The following is a 14,946-nucleotide window of genomic DNA, read 5'->3' as shown; positions in this document are numbered from 1 at the left end:
GTTCCTGAAATCTTTAGTGTTAAATAGTTCTCCTGAGTTTTGCCGAAATTCTTCCAAAATTAATGTGAAATGGAGCTAAGCAATCAAAACTTCATTCAAATACTTTGTGAATGTTATATTAAACATGTTTATCCTTTTATATAAGGCAAGAAAGGAAAAATGAGGATAGACTGTGTAAAAAAAGTGGTTCGAAGGTAATTTGAAGATTTCCAAGAAGTTTATTCAGGAGTTGTTGAATAGAAGTTTTTGTTGTTCTGATTTTTCATTTTATTGTTTTATTTTTTGAGCAATATAGATTTTGTATATGACTAATTAATCAATCGATCAATCCTGTGACTTTCTATCAAACATTCTGAAATTTCACATAAAACTTCGCAATTACTAATAGGTTCGTTAGTGAAGTAATGTTAGTCACAAAGGAATTTCAGTGAATCAGAGAAAAGGGAAGCATTTAACATTATTTTATACCTCATGCTTCTCCTCCTCCTCCTGCTCCTCCCCGTCCTGAAGAATCGTTACCGATAATGTATCAAACGATAAATGTCTGGAAAGCATTTATTGCATTTTTTTTCCTTTTCTATTGATCGGTTAATTAACTAATCATATGAACAAAGTCTACATTGTTTAAAAAATGAAACAAAATGAGAAAATTAGACAACGACGATTTTTGCTCAATTATCACCGAATAAACTCCCGGGAAATCCTCGAGTTATCTTTCGACCATTTTTTCATTTAATATATCCTTAATTTTCTTTCCTAACTTTCCCCCTACATCTTGTAAGGAAATAAAGGGACATGTTAGTAAGGAGAAGAAAAAAACGAAGATATAAAAGGGAAACCGGTTTCACATCCGGTTTTTTTCTTTTTTTTTATTTCAAAGGCCGCCCAGTATTTCACGGCTAACTAAAATTCAGATTAATTGCTCGGCGTTGTGAGGATTGCTCTAACCGGTAGTGTAATTTTTCATTGTATGGAAACATTCAGATTCCGTAGTTATGGGCGTACATTACTTACTCGAAACATTGTCATTTTAAAATTCAGAAGAAAATAATACGTATATAAGCCACGTAAAAAGTATTCGTAACATAAATATATTAAGAGCACATAACTTGATTGGTATTTCACATACGTGAATAACGTGATGGAGCACGTTGGAATTTATGTAGTCAACGCAAAATATAAATTTTTGGGAGTTATGTCACGTTATTAGCTAAATATATTCATTATATAATTAATCAAATATATTCATTATATAACAAACCAAATATATTCATTATATAATAAACCAAATATATTCATTATATAATAAACCAAATATATTCATTATACAATTAACCAAATATATATGCAATTATTGAACACTACACCCTTTCTCACCCCTTCTCATCCTATTCTCACCCCTACAACATACCCCCTGTTGAACGCAGTTCACATTTGATATGATGTGATGTCATTGTTGTAAAAATGATTATCAGTTGATCAATAGTAGTTTGCTAGATAACATCTATGTGATCACATGTCAGCATATCATTTTGAAAGCTATATTGTATGTATTACAACATTTTGAAATTTAATTTTAAAACTATTTGATTTTACGTCATGTAAGTCACGTATTTTTTAAGCGATTATGTGTGCTGTTTTTTGTTTCTTTTTTATCACATAACATTATTTGAAAGGAATCATTTCAGAGATCAAAATCTCTTGCGATGACCTCAAATCTATCACAGTACAACTTGAAAAGTACAGGTAAGAGATTTTCTTTCCTTTTTTTCGCTTCGTTAAAGTTTTACCTTGTCCTTACTGAATATTTAAAAATTGATACAAGATTATGTTGGTCATTTACTGGTGATTTAGGTAAAGAATAAATCTCGTAGTTTCTGAGATTTTGATATCCGTCGTATTATGGTTGTTTGATTTTTATCGTATTTTCATTTGAGATTTATAAGAGAAAGAAACTGTGTTGTTGCAGGTGTGAAGAGGTTAATGAAAGAAGCGGCTGAATTACGCAATCCAACAGATATGTACTATGCTCAACCACTTGAGGTAATTATGTAATGAATAAGTTATTAAGATTTTGTGCTTTTCTTCTGATTAGTCATTCAGATATAGTTTTAGCTAAAGTAGTTGTAGTGTTGGCATCTAATCACGTGTGGGTTAATTAGATCAAATAATTAGTGGTTTGTCGGTTGTGTGTTCAACTAAGTTACAAGCTATATTTGGTATGAAATACTGTAGACTTATATCACTAATGAATTGGATAGTAGTTTATCACATCACTTGATCAAGCAGTCTTTTCTGGTTTTCTTTATTATCGTTTTACAAAATTAAAAAAATTAATTTCAGGATAATCTGTTCGAGTGGCATTTTACTGTACGTGGACCGGCCGATACGGATTTCGAAAATGGTATTTATCATGGACGAATACTTTTGCCAGTGGATTATCCGATGAAACCACCAAGTGTGATACTGCTTACGGTAGGTTTGTAAATTCTAATTTTCTGAACTGTTTATAAAATATTTTATTCGGCTTTTTAAATTCTGTTACTGCGACTTGTCCAAACTGTTCATTTCTTCACTTCGTCTGATGTTTCTGGCAAATTGGTTTCGATTAACATAGTGATAAAAAAACATGCGATATTTATTTATTATTCAAATTGTTTGCGCATTTTGTTTTCTAAATTACAACTGAACTCTTACAAAGACTTGTTTGCAGCCAAATGGTCGCTTCCAGTTGAATCAGAAGATATGTCTTAGCATTTCAGGTCATCATCCTGAATCTTGGCAACCATCATGGTCTAGTAAGTTATCTCACATTAGTTTTTGTTTGCAAAATGCATAAGTTATTAGAATAACCAACCAATGATACTTTTGACCTTTTATGGCAGACTTGGAGTGTTCTGACAGAGAATGAGTTTTATAATTTTTTCAGCCAAATTTCAGTTCGAACCGCACTTTTGGCTCTTATCGGTTTTATGCCAACACATGCAGCTGGTGCACTAGGCTCGTTGGAGTATCCATCAGAAGAACGTCGGAGGCTTGCTAAAATGTATGCTTAGTTTTCTTTTTCCTTGCTTTACGAGATTTCTTATTTGGAAATGGAAGAAAAAGTAGAACGAAAGAGGAAGTCTTTGCTTTATTTCATATCTCATCTGTTATTGTTAGATGGATACAGTGTTGTTTTAAAGCGGCGTGTTGTAAATTGGTGTATTTTAACAAATTTCAGAAGCCATGAATGGGTTTGTAAGGAATGTGGTCTGTGTATGAGAAATGCATTAGCAAGTAAAACGGTATCTGGCGATAACGCAGATGCCATAGAAGCACGGCGTTTGGCTACGCAAATTTCAATGAAAGTTAGCAAATATTTTGCAAACATTAAAGCATTGAATTCGATTAGATTAGCTTATATGTGGAATTTTATTTTGTAGATGCAATATTTTTAATATCGTTTCATGTTATTAAAATAGATTCTTAAGTTATCACTGGTATCATAACTGATGTGTGAATTGGACGATTAGCTTTGTGGATTTTTTTGAACAACCAGATTCATGGCTTTATATGGGATTCTTCAGTATTCCTGATTACTGGGAGATATGTTACGTAAGATGATCCAAATGGATGCTGTTCAGAATTTTATTTTGAGTTTGTCAGTGATGTATCGAAGTTGAATAGCATTTAAGGACATTTTTTGCAGGAGGGGAAAGAAGCAAGAAAGCAGGAAGCAGTTGATGACCAAAATTTATTCGTTCCAAGTGATGCCTCATCGATAAATGACGTTGTCTTGGATAATTCCGCTGATATATCTGAAACTTTACATCACAGACGGTCATTGTCCCAATCACCAGCCTCCATCACCTCCGTCCGTAGTGATGATTTACAATTAACATCACGCTTTTCCTGGGAATTAATTTTTATCTGGTTTTTTTCCGTAATTGTCGTAGGTTTGGTTTTAAGAAGATTTTTTTTCGTACAGAATAGCGCGATAGCTTAATTGTTTATTCATTGAGTATAAATTTAGTTGTACCAGCATTTGCACGCTAGATATGCTGCCTTTCCTTATTTCCTTTGTTTCCCTCTCTTTCTGTTTTATAATCTCTGCAGCAATATGTATGTATGCTTAGAAAGAATTATGTTTGCTATGATATATGCATACATAAAATGGTTAGTAACTATTACTTAACATGATAGCAGAAAAAAGGATCATACGAGCGCTAGGCTAATAATTATTTTTTATTGTTCTGTGCTCATTTTGGTTGGTTTCTTTGAATTTCAGTCTCATTTTGTAAATTTTTCTCGTTTTTCTAATTTTGGGATTGGAAAAAAAGGAATATTGCGTGTAAAATTGGAACTGATTGATGGTAATAAAACTGAATTTTTATTCAGTAAACAATTAATGAGTTTAATAAAATGGATGATATGACACTCTGAAATTATGCGGGCTTATATCAGTTGCTATAGTACGATTACTTAAATATTATTTGAAATATTTTATGCTAAATAATTTGGCAGTTCTGATGATTACAGTCATATGAAAAATATTTCCTGGTGAAATTTATTAATTATCATAGTGACAATATATTTCTTGTATCTGTATGACAGTATATCTTTTACTATGCTTTTTATCCCATTATATTTTTTTGTCCAATTTTAATTTAATTGGGAACATTGATTATTAATATGTCTAAAATGATGAGAAATCGGTGGAGAAAATGCTAATGCCCGAGCAGGTTTTATTACAGCAAAGAAGAAAAGGGTGGAAAAAGGATGGAACATTTGATGGCTTACCCACTGTTCTAGAGGTGACATTTCTGTAATACTGATAATAATTAAGCTTATTTATGCAAGTATCACCGATTTCTGCATTTACCATTTCCTATTAGAAGTGAAGCATTTTTCCAAATAAAAGAAAAATAAAAGAGCAGAAGAAAATCGTTGTTCTTTCGCCTTTTTTTTTTTAAAAAAAAAGTGTTTGGATTGTTTTTATTAAAATTTGGTCTTTAGAAATTCCTTATTTTTTTTCTCTCCTTACCCTTCAAAAAAAAAGAGAAATTTCTTCCTGTCTTTTTTCTTGCAATTTAACAATTCACTCCTCAATATTTACCATTTTCCATTATTTCATATAATATTAAAAGCAATACAATGCCTATAGCAATGACAATCAGTACAGTTTTACAAAAAGCTTAATTAATGATAAACTATTATCACTTTGATACGAAAAAAAAAAGCTTTATGCGAGTGACTCATCTATTCACAATGAATTGATTTAATCAGTTCCTTTTTTTTCTTGTTCTTTAATGAATGTTTGAAATATTTTACGATAAAGTGTAATTCTTAAAATTCGGAAGAAGAAAAAAAAATTGTTTATTCTTTTATTGTTACAATAACTTCCTATAAAGTATAAATATCAACAAAATATTTAATCAATTAGTTAGCAATTTTCATTTCCGTTGTGCTATTTTTTTCATTTTTTTTAATTTCATTATTATTTCATCAGAATCACTGTTTTTTTTCTTAGAACATTCCATGATGTTTCTTCAATAAATTTTCACTTAAAAATTTCTTAATTTTAATCATTTGATAGAATTAAAATTAATAAGAAATCGAATTAAAATTAATGAGAAATTGTATATCAGTTAAAAGTTTACTACTTCTTTTCTTTCCCTTTTTTAATACATAGAAGTTTGTCACTTAGAAATGAAAAAGTTCTATAAACTGTTTACTAAAGTAGAAATAAAAAAATTAAAAAGGAAATAAAGTTTTAGTTTCGTCACTTGGGAATAAATCTTATACATAAGTTTGTCGCTTAGAAATAAAGAAGTTCTATAAATTGCTTATTATACCAGGAATAACTTGTCAAATAAAAGAGCAATTGAGATTTCTTTTTTTCTGATTTTATACGAATTAACCATCTAATGTACTGGAAAACAATGATTGAAATAATGTTTGGATTTGCAAATTGCTTCTCTCATAACTGAAATCAATTCATTAGTCATTTTTAAATAATTATCTTAAGATCAGGAAGTATTGTGATAATTAATTTTTGCGAGACGTGCCTAAAGTTGTTAATTAAAAATAGGTTCAAAATTATTATTCATCCTGGAAAATTTTAAGGAATTTTGATCCGAGTTAATCATTTTGATCAAACTTCAAATTTATTATAACTTCATTTCATTTTATTAATGATTCATAAAATCGAATGATAATAGAAATTCTGACCAATAAATGTGCTACAATTTTGAAATATGTTTCATTTGAAATGTTTATCTTGTAAAGTTCATTTTTATTTATTAAACTTTGTGATTATATTTAGCTTATAAATCCATTAAATGTTTGAAAGAAAATGGAAAATAATATTATAAAGAAGATTTTTTCCGTTAAGCATCAAATAATTTTTGCCAAATTAGCTGATAATTTTCGCATGAAATAAAAGGAAAACTTTATTTCTATGTATTTTTTTTTCTTTTTAATTGTATAAGACAATGCTAGCGTATAATTTTTCGTGAATTATAATAGATCAGGTCTGTATTTGACTGAAAGTTTTAATTTAATCGAAAATTAGTTAAAATTTGTAGTCTAGTGAGTAGACGATTGTATACTTGCAAAAGTTATTAGTATTCAGTATTCTTATGTTTATTTTCTTCTTTATTCATAAACTTGACCTTCGTCCTTGTTTAAGAAAGTACCAAATGCCCCAAACTAATGGGCCATAAAAAGTGAAATATTAAACCGTCCATAGAAGTGACAATTATCATTATTAACGCTTAAGGTATAATCACTTATTGTTTTTGCTAGAAAAATTTTTCTTAAAGTACTAAATTATAGAATTGAATTTGGTTCAACTCAAATTCACATGGAGAGAGATTTAAATGAGACGAAAATGGAAATATTTCCATTTATTAATATGTGCTTATCATCAGTTCAGTTGTAAAGTTTAATAAATTTATTTGCCAATAATATTGGATTACTACCATAACAATCTGATGTAACTTAATAAACAAATGGCATATACTATAACATGAATTAAATTTAATAATACTTTTTCAACAAAACTGTATAATATAATTCAAATCCCATCTAATCTGAGTCATTTAATTTGAGTTTATATTTGTTTTTACATAACATTTCATATATAACAAAAAAAAAAGGAGGTGGACTACCACTTCTACCATTTCAAATTGATTATCATCTTTTGCTAGCTTTTTACTGATATTACATCTATGTATAATCACTAATTGTTTAATCCAGTTCCGGCTGAATATTATCAACATTTCCAGTTATATCATTTTTTCGCTGCTCGATACTATTCTTACTTTCCATATTATCGGAACATTTGCTACTATCAACGATGCCTTTCCTCCTCGGAATCACATCAAGAAATGATTTTTTCCACGATTGGTTTTCCGTATAGCGTAATAGGATTTCAAAAACTTGATTAACCGTTAACACCTGAAATAAGTAACAACAACATTTTACACTTCATTTATATGTATTGAATATTTTAAGAAATTTGAAACTTTCCTTTTATGAATGAATATGGCTTTTTACAGCTAAAAAAGGTTTTTTTTCCCAATCAAAAACATTTTTTGCTTAAAAATTATTGCTAACGTCACGTATCTATTCATTTCAAGAAAACGTATGAAAGTTTCCTATTATTTAGGAATGTACTGTTGTTCAGTAAAAAGCATCTCATGAATGTTTTGCAATTGCATACTAGACACATCAAAATGTGAGTCACCAGTATGACATTCATGATGTCAGCTACTTTACTGATATATTTCTTCCAATAGATGATATTATATTTCGATAATGCTGTTTGCTTGAATTTTACATCAAACGTTAGTATTTGAAGTTCTGAATGGCAAGTGTTGCCTTCTGCGATACACCCAAACAATACTACACTACTGCTACCAGATGAAATTTATGGAAACATCATAAAATCAAGGCTCTTCCAAAAAAGATGACTAAAAATTATCATCATTGATATGTTGCTGAGAAAATTTGCGATGAAATTTTATCACCTTCCTTGTTTGTAACATAATATATTCAGCAATAGGTAACCGAGCATGCGCATACCCTTTTTCCATTGCTAACTTTAAACAATGTCCTTTGAGAGAATTGTGATCTAGCAAACCACCAATAACATATCTAGAAACTTTCCTATTTAAGTTATAGTAAGAAATTAAAAAAGGAAAAACATTTCAAGTTGTTTGTCAAGGATGAAATGAGAGTCTAAGAGTGTCAAAATTAAATTAATATCCAAAACTTTCATGTGATCCGAAGGCTTTAATATACACTTTAAAATACAATTATAGAATTAAACTCAAATGAAAACCTTTCTTGATGTTTCATCATATCCGAAATAGCAAAGATAAAGATCAAAATTATGGGACTCTGAAATACTGATTTGCTTGTTACTGCACTGATTGTTCAAAATGAAAAGAAATTATACGCCTACACTTTTGAACCATCGAGTGTCTGCAAAGAATTTTCCGAATCCGCTGTTAGGTAGACAATCTCACTTTTTTCAAATACGGCATCCAAAGGTTGTTCTTCGAAAGCTACATCCCAATGATGATTGTTTGGATTGTTAAAAAATAGCTAAAAACAAAATTTCTCATTTCAAATCAGTAAAAGTAATCATAAAATTTCGTGTCTGAGATACATTTAAAAAACAAGAAAAAAAAACAAAACAAAACACCTTGTTCTGAGAACCAGAAAAGCCAACAACGCTGAATTGTAAAGGATTTTCAGCTCGGCGATTTACAGCATATGCATGCGCCAACTGAACGAAAAGGTGACGAATATCTTTCGGTCTCATCAAAGATTCAAATTGCATATCGATAGCAACCCGTTGTTTACAGTTTGAATCTTCCATTCGGCTGTAATTAGAAGTTAAATTAAGGTAATTATTACATAAATAACTGAAATTGTAAATGTAAATCCTAAACAAAAAGTCGTAAGTAAAATGAAATATATATTTCCAAATATTGCTAAGAAATATGAGAATTTTCAAGCTAGAAATTACCATATATGTCTCCGTTTAGATTTTATGAAACCGGCTTCACGTTGTGCAGTACGTTTCATTTTTTTCCTCAATCGTTCTCTAACTCGCTTATCTTTTCTACGGAATAACTTTTCCTGCTCTTTTCTAAGTCTGAAAAGAAAAAAGATCAAAATTATAACATTTATGAAATTAGGAATAATTAAACATAATAAATATCTTTATTCTCTATGCACTAAAAGAGAACAGATAATCAAAACTACATAGAATATAATATAAGCATCACTAATGCTGATAAAATCATCCTAAATTCATCTATATTTCTCATTTTTATTCTCATCCTAAAATCATCATCTTGCATTTTTTCCTTGTTAGTTGAATATAAAAGTCTTTTCTATAACAAACAAAAGTATTTAAAGTTTTTCAATAAAATCCCAACTAACTTTCGTATTTGTTTTTTAGATAGGCATTTTTCCATATGAGTAATGTTTGTTTCATCCGAAACTCGATCCACATTCATATCATCAACACTCGCTACCTCCCGTACTACAGCATTTCCATTTGATTGTAGTTCCGTTATTCCAGTAATTGTTTTCGATTTGTCGTCCACTATGTGCTTTTCTGAATCAGCCATTCAAAGCACCCTATAAATGCACTTAAAATCTGAATTAAGGAAGCACTGAATGCTCAATTCACCAATAAGGAAAAAAAAATTGACTCCAATGATGTTGATTATCAGTTGTTGTTAATTCATTTATCCTTCATTTTCCATCTTCTATTGTTTGTTATAAAGTTCGGAACTTTCCAATACTTTCAACCGAATACAAAACAACTTTTGAAAGATGTCGCGAAAAAAAATCAAAAGGATAAGTAGAATTCGTTTGCTTAGGTAATAATTATAGATATAAAGAAAAACGATGGCATGCTTAATGTTTCAAAAGATGCATGTTTGGAATTATTTATTCTCTTTTTTAGGTTCTTGATCTTTTGAAAGATCTGAAACGTGCAATACTGGTAAACAAAGTAACATTATACATGACAAAAATAAGGTCAACTGTATAACAAATAAAGAAATTAAGGAAGTCGGACGTTAATCTTTAAAAATTCCAAATCATTTAATTCCATAATTTCTACTAGCATTTCAGAATAAAAAAATGAGCATGATTTAGAACAAAAAAGAGATACTAACACTTTTTTAACGAAATATCTACCGCTACCCCCTAAACTTCCTATCATTACATTAAGTTATTTATATAAACATATCATCATGAAGACAATATTACAAGGGTATTAATAAAGTCACAATCAATTGCACAACTACAATCAACAACCAATATAAATACAATCAACGTGCATCTTAGACCTAATTCACCATTTTTTTCAACCGTTGTGTTGCATTTTTCACCAGATTTCTTGTTTTCTGACCGAAAAGTGATTCTGATTCCAATTCCTTGATTATTTTATCATGGTCCGGATTCTCTTCACCACTTGCCAATCGCTTAACTAGATCAAGCTCAAATTTATACTTTTCTGGCATCGGTTTGAAACTTTCTTCTATTTCTTGTTGCTTTCTAAAAATGATATTACTGTATGCACAGTTAATTCAACATTAGTAAAAGTTTTCTTCCCACATCCCAATAAGTTTAAATCTCTTTGAAAAAAAAAACCGTAGAAGGCATTGAAAAAAGAAAGGATGGCAAATATTCACTTTCAGATTTTACAGTTAACCCTATTTCCTTCCATCTTTTCCAGAACAAACATCGGAAATCGATAAACCAAAAATACCAAAAATACATTAGGATATCCGTTCCCAATTCCAAATAATAGCTCAATGACAACAACATATATGTCAAACCTGCATGCTTCGTTTAAATCTAAACCAATCCAGTCGGCTTCTTCTAATGGTATTACAAAATTCGCATATTTCTGCTTTATGAAGTTGTGCCGTTCTGGATCATTTGGATAATAAGTACCTTTTGCCAAAACAAGTAGAATTTCACGCTTTAATTTATTGCCAAGCCTAAAAAATATCACTTGTGTAGACCACTAATAGTGAAGTGGAAGAAGTTCAAAATATAAACATACGACTATTATAAAAGTTATAAGCGATCTCAAACTACAAACAGTTATTAACTTATCTGTGACACTTGATGATTAACTTATCTGTGATACTTGATGATTTAAAAGGATTAAGTAGAAGGTTATTAAATTCGATGAACATTGACATTTGTGTTTTCTAAACAAAAGAAATCATACTTTGAAGCAATATCAATTTCGGGCGTTTCTAATAAATACAAATCAAGCCCAAAATGTTGGTCGATCAAGCGACAAGTACGCTCCGTCATGGTAATCTTCATATGTTTATCCAGAACTTCCGAATATGTAAGAACATTTTTCAAATTTGGGAAGAAAAAATGCGGCACCCAATGCCTTGGTAAAATCTGAAATACAAATTTATTACTTAGACAATAAAATGAATCTATCTAAAATTATTTTAAATTTCTAACTAATCGAACATTACCTTTTTTTTCGTAAAAGGACGTGACTGTACGTAACCTTTCACTACCGTTTCGCCACCCCATAATCCATTATCAGCTTCTGGTGGATGGAAACCAATTATCGGATAATCCTGTAAAATGTACACATTTCACGTATAATGCCAAACCTAATGTAGACAAAAAGGCTAAAAAAAAATGGATAACAGCCAATTTCTTGAACTCATTAGACGTTTCAAAATTTATAGAAATAAGTTGCTGAGATAGCATAAACTTCAAAAACATTGGAAGAAATTCTAGAAAATTAATTATAAATAACTTTCAAAATAATCCAATATTTGCTTCCTTTATTCCTCTGATTATGTCATATCACTGGAAATTTATGCTAGATATCCATAAATCATACTTAACACATATTTCAAAATAACTAACCTCAACTTCTACCATCGTACGACGCTTAGCATCCCATTCATATCTGGATGTTGGTTTTCGATAATGTACAGGTTTTGCTTCGCTAAGTACATACTGCAAACATTAAAAACCATATATTTTCAATTGCAATAAATATTAACAAATATTTCATAACATAATATTTCATTTGGAAGAGCACAAAAAGAGAACAAATACATGAGCACATTTATGTATTTTTATTAATATTTCATTTGGAAGAGCACAAAAAGAGAACAAATACATGAGCACATTTATGTATTTTTATTTCTTCTAGTTGTACATTCTCACTCACATTATTTGTTTTATTCAAGAAATGCACGAATTTCTACCATTACACTACCAAACTATTACTTAAGTATGACAAAGATTTTATTAATTTCCTCATTCTCATACTAACGAATTCTGTTTTTTCATCACCATTTCATTCAAAGTTTCAGCAATTTTTCCGATATAAAACTTTGACTCATACCTCCCAGTATCGTTTCTTATAATGATAAGGTAAACGATGTACTATAGAATCCTTATTGTCCCATATTTCTTTATTTCGTCGGATACGTTCTGCACGATCCCATGTAATAACCGGAATTGGTGCTAAGTTTGTCACAGCTTTCAAATTTTTTACCAAACATCCACTTGTCATTCGGACTCTGAAATTTCACTATTTATCACAGAAATAGTCGCAAAAATCATTTAAACCGAAAAATTTTATCGAAAATATCATTTTTATCAGAAGAGAAAGAAAAAGAAACCTTTTCTTAGATAATAAATATGAAAAAGACAATCTATCAAATGAAAGCACATCTTCCATCTTTATTTAACTCCCAAATTCCATGTTTAATAGTTTAAGTGTTGAAATTTCAAGTTAAAAGAATTTTGAATGATACGTAATCCAATATTCAATACTTATCACATTTCATACATATATTTAGTAAAATAACTTTCAAGTTGAAGTCAAAAATTTGTAAGTGCCAAACAAATACTTCTCAAATTATTTCTAATCATCGAATAATACTTTAAATTCATATCTCGTACAAAAATATATTACATTTTATCACTACTTAATAAGCTGAAAATGTTAAATGTTCAATGTTCATTCAAAATAATTAACGATTCGTAAAAATCGACAAAATTCAAATGTTCAATTAAAATTCAGCCATTCCGTAGAAATCATCTTTAATAATTACACATGCTTTATGTCTAACTTTTGAATATTCCTTAACTTTTTATAATTCCTACCACAAAAAAACTTTACACGTAAAACTCAAAATATTTGCCTCAAAATTTGGCGAGAAGCTCAAACGGCTCAAATTAATTCAATTGCTTAAATCGCAACTCGCATCGCAAACAACAAATCGCAAACACTTCTTAAATCATTTCTAATTATCAAAAAAATATTACTTCAAATATTCAATTAAAATTTAACCATTTCATTGAAATTACTTTTAATAACTGTATTTAATCAATCAATTATTCTATCAAGGATATAACATCAACTCAATCGCAACTCGTACGTGTACCCAAAAATTTTTAAATCATTTTAGTAAGGATATTTCACATCCTGTTGAAAGATATTTTCCCTCATTTTTATCAATTCTTATCATTTCTTCTATAGTAATGCTATTTTTTCATTGCTCTCATTCTTTGCCAAAATATTATCCACAAACAATTCCTTTATTCCCTTCTTAACCTGTTACAACACTATTTCTCGCAAATTCTTCCCGACTTCCTCTCTTTCCAATGCGTAGTTCTGCTACAATTATCTACTATGATTATTTTATATGATCGCTTTTTTTCCACTGTTCGTATTGATCTTTTTACACTCATTAGAGATAAAGTGTTTTTGTTTTTGTTTTACTCTCTGTGTAGTCATTTCCCATTGTTCTTATCGATCTTTACCGAATCTGTTAAACAGTCTCTGCTAAACTGCGTTTCGCTCTCTACATTTTTTTACATTCTCTGACAGTAGTATTTCTTGTTTATTTTTATCCATGCTCCACCCATGAAATCGTTTTTTTCCCTCAATCTCTGCTACAACTATAATCCATAGTTATTTCAACATTTTCTCATAATCTATCATTCATACAAATTAATTCATTGGATAAATGCAGTTTTCTAAACTGCGGTGAAATTCATATTGCTCGATCCAGGTAAGTGATGATGATAAGCGGTCGTGCTCAGAATGAATTCATTGATGATTGATCGAGGAAGTATTATACAAAAGAATAAGTTCAAAGTTCAAAGGTTCAATAATTTAGTATAAAAATGCTATTTGTGTTTAAAAGTACTGCCTTTGTTGACCTGACAAAACAAAAAGTTTTGCATTGAAAGAAAAAATGTCTAAAGTTCACTATAGGTATAAATAAGTAAGTATAAATAAATGAAATAAGCTTACGATAACAGCATCCAATGATATCTTTATTAATACTTGACCAAACAGTTGTTAAAATCTATTTTATAATTCATAATTCTAAATGTCGCACTGAAAGAAAACATTAAAATAAGTTAACATTTTTAACTTACATTTTATGTAAGCTAACATTGTCAAACTGGAAAAAAGTGAAAGGAAAAACTTTAAATAAGCTAACATTTTTAGTATAAAAAGTGAGTGATATTAAGTTTTATTTATCCAGAATTCCGGAATTTATGATTAGCTTGCCATATTTTTCCTTCTTCAATTGATCATTGCAGCAGCTGGAAAACTACCGACCCCATTTTCCGGAATAACGAAATCATAAAACAGAACATTGACATGCACCTAACAAAATTAATTCTTATTTCATAAATGGTAATTTATAAGTGGAAAATACCTTATATTGCAAAAGAGAAAGATCCGGGAAAAGTGGTTATACAAATGATACTGTTTGCGAAAGTTTTGTTGTTGTTTGTTATTGATGTGATGAGTCGCAAAGGGAAAGTGTTTACTGAACAATAGAATTATAGTAACTAATATAATACACTAGTATTAGGTAATATAAAATAGAAGATGAAATGTTACTAGTACTG

The 14,946-nt window shown here is 29.5% G+C and overlaps 3 protein-coding genes across 3 annotated transcripts; 1 reads left to right on the top strand and 2 right to left on the bottom strand.

Annotated features, from left to right (window-relative positions):
• The first annotated feature begins 1,682 nt into the window (after window positions 1-1,682).
• On the top strand, window positions 1,683-4,159 carry LOAG_05499 (hypothetical protein). Its single transcript, XM_020446875.1, has 7 exons — window positions 1,683-1,746; window positions 1,970-2,043; window positions 2,344-2,475; window positions 2,714-2,798; window positions 2,941-3,046; window positions 3,224-3,350; window positions 3,692-4,159. Exons 1-7 carry the CDS (start codon window positions 1,707-1,709, stop codon window positions 3,986-3,988), a joined length of 861 nt encoding a protein of 286 aa, XP_020302832.1. The 5' UTR covers window positions 1,683-1,706; the 3' UTR covers window positions 3,989-4,159.
• A 2,982-nt stretch (window positions 4,160-7,141) lies between these two features.
• LOAG_18743 (hypothetical protein) lies at window positions 7,142-9,650 on the bottom strand. Its single transcript, XM_020451405.1, has 6 exons — window positions 9,442-9,650; window positions 9,023-9,151; window positions 8,696-8,876; window positions 8,453-8,595; window positions 8,016-8,142; window positions 7,142-7,443 (listed from the first exon to the last, which is right to left on the bottom strand). Exons 1-6 carry the CDS (start codon window positions 9,630-9,632, stop codon window positions 7,234-7,236), a joined length of 981 nt encoding a protein of 326 aa, XP_020304815.1. The 5' UTR covers window positions 9,633-9,650; the 3' UTR covers window positions 7,142-7,233.
• Window positions 9,651-10,354: 704 nt separating this feature from the next.
• On the bottom strand, window positions 10,355-12,583 carry LOAG_18742 (hypothetical protein; the record flags this gene model as incomplete). The annotated part of the gene is made up of 6 exons (XM_003141035.2): window positions 10,355-10,569; window positions 10,854-11,018; window positions 11,255-11,439; window positions 11,520-11,627; window positions 11,926-12,018; window positions 12,413-12,583. 6 exons carry the CDS (start codon window positions 12,581-12,583, stop codon window positions 10,362-10,364), a joined length of 930 nt encoding a protein of 309 aa, XP_003141083.2. The 3' UTR covers window positions 10,355-10,361.
• Window positions 12,584-14,946: the final 2,363 nt, after the last annotated feature.

The sequence above is a fragment of the Loa loa genome (assembly GCF_000183805.2).
Source record: "Loa loa unplaced genomic scaffold supercont3.481, whole genome shotgun sequence".
In the NCBI taxonomy this organism is placed as follows: domain Eukaryota; kingdom Metazoa; phylum Nematoda; class Chromadorea; order Rhabditida; family Onchocercidae; genus Loa; species Loa loa.
This window is presented reverse-complemented; position numbering and strand designations above follow the sequence as displayed.

What these genes read in the sequence shown, in the direction of transcription:
- LOAG_05499 (XM_020446875.1), top strand. Translation starts at nt 1,707, where the DNA reads ATGACCTCAAATCTATCACAGTACAACTTGAAAAGTACAG. An exon ending in GTACAACTTGAAAAGTACAG is followed by an intron (nt 1,747 to 1,969) that starts GTAAGAGATTTT and finishes GTGTTGTTGCAG; the next exon opens with GTGTGAAGAGGTTAATGAAA. An exon ending in CAAGTGTGATACTGCTTACG is followed by an intron (nt 2,476 to 2,713) that starts GTAGGTTTGTAA and finishes ACTTGTTTGCAG; the next exon opens with CCAAATGGTCGCTTCCAGTT.
- LOAG_18743 (XM_020451405.1), bottom strand. Translation starts at nt 9,632, where the DNA reads ATGGCTGATTCAGAAAAGCACATAGTGGACGACAAATCGAAAACAATT. An exon ending in TCTAAACGGAGACATATATG is followed by an intron (nt 8,877 to 9,022) that starts GTAATTTCTAGC and finishes TTCTAATTACAG; the next exon opens with CCGAATGGAAGATTCAAACT. An exon ending in TTTCTGGTTCTCAGAACAAG is followed by an intron (nt 8,596 to 8,695) that starts GTGTTTTGTTTT and finishes TTTTGTTTTTAG; the next exon opens with CTATTTTTTAACAATCCAAA.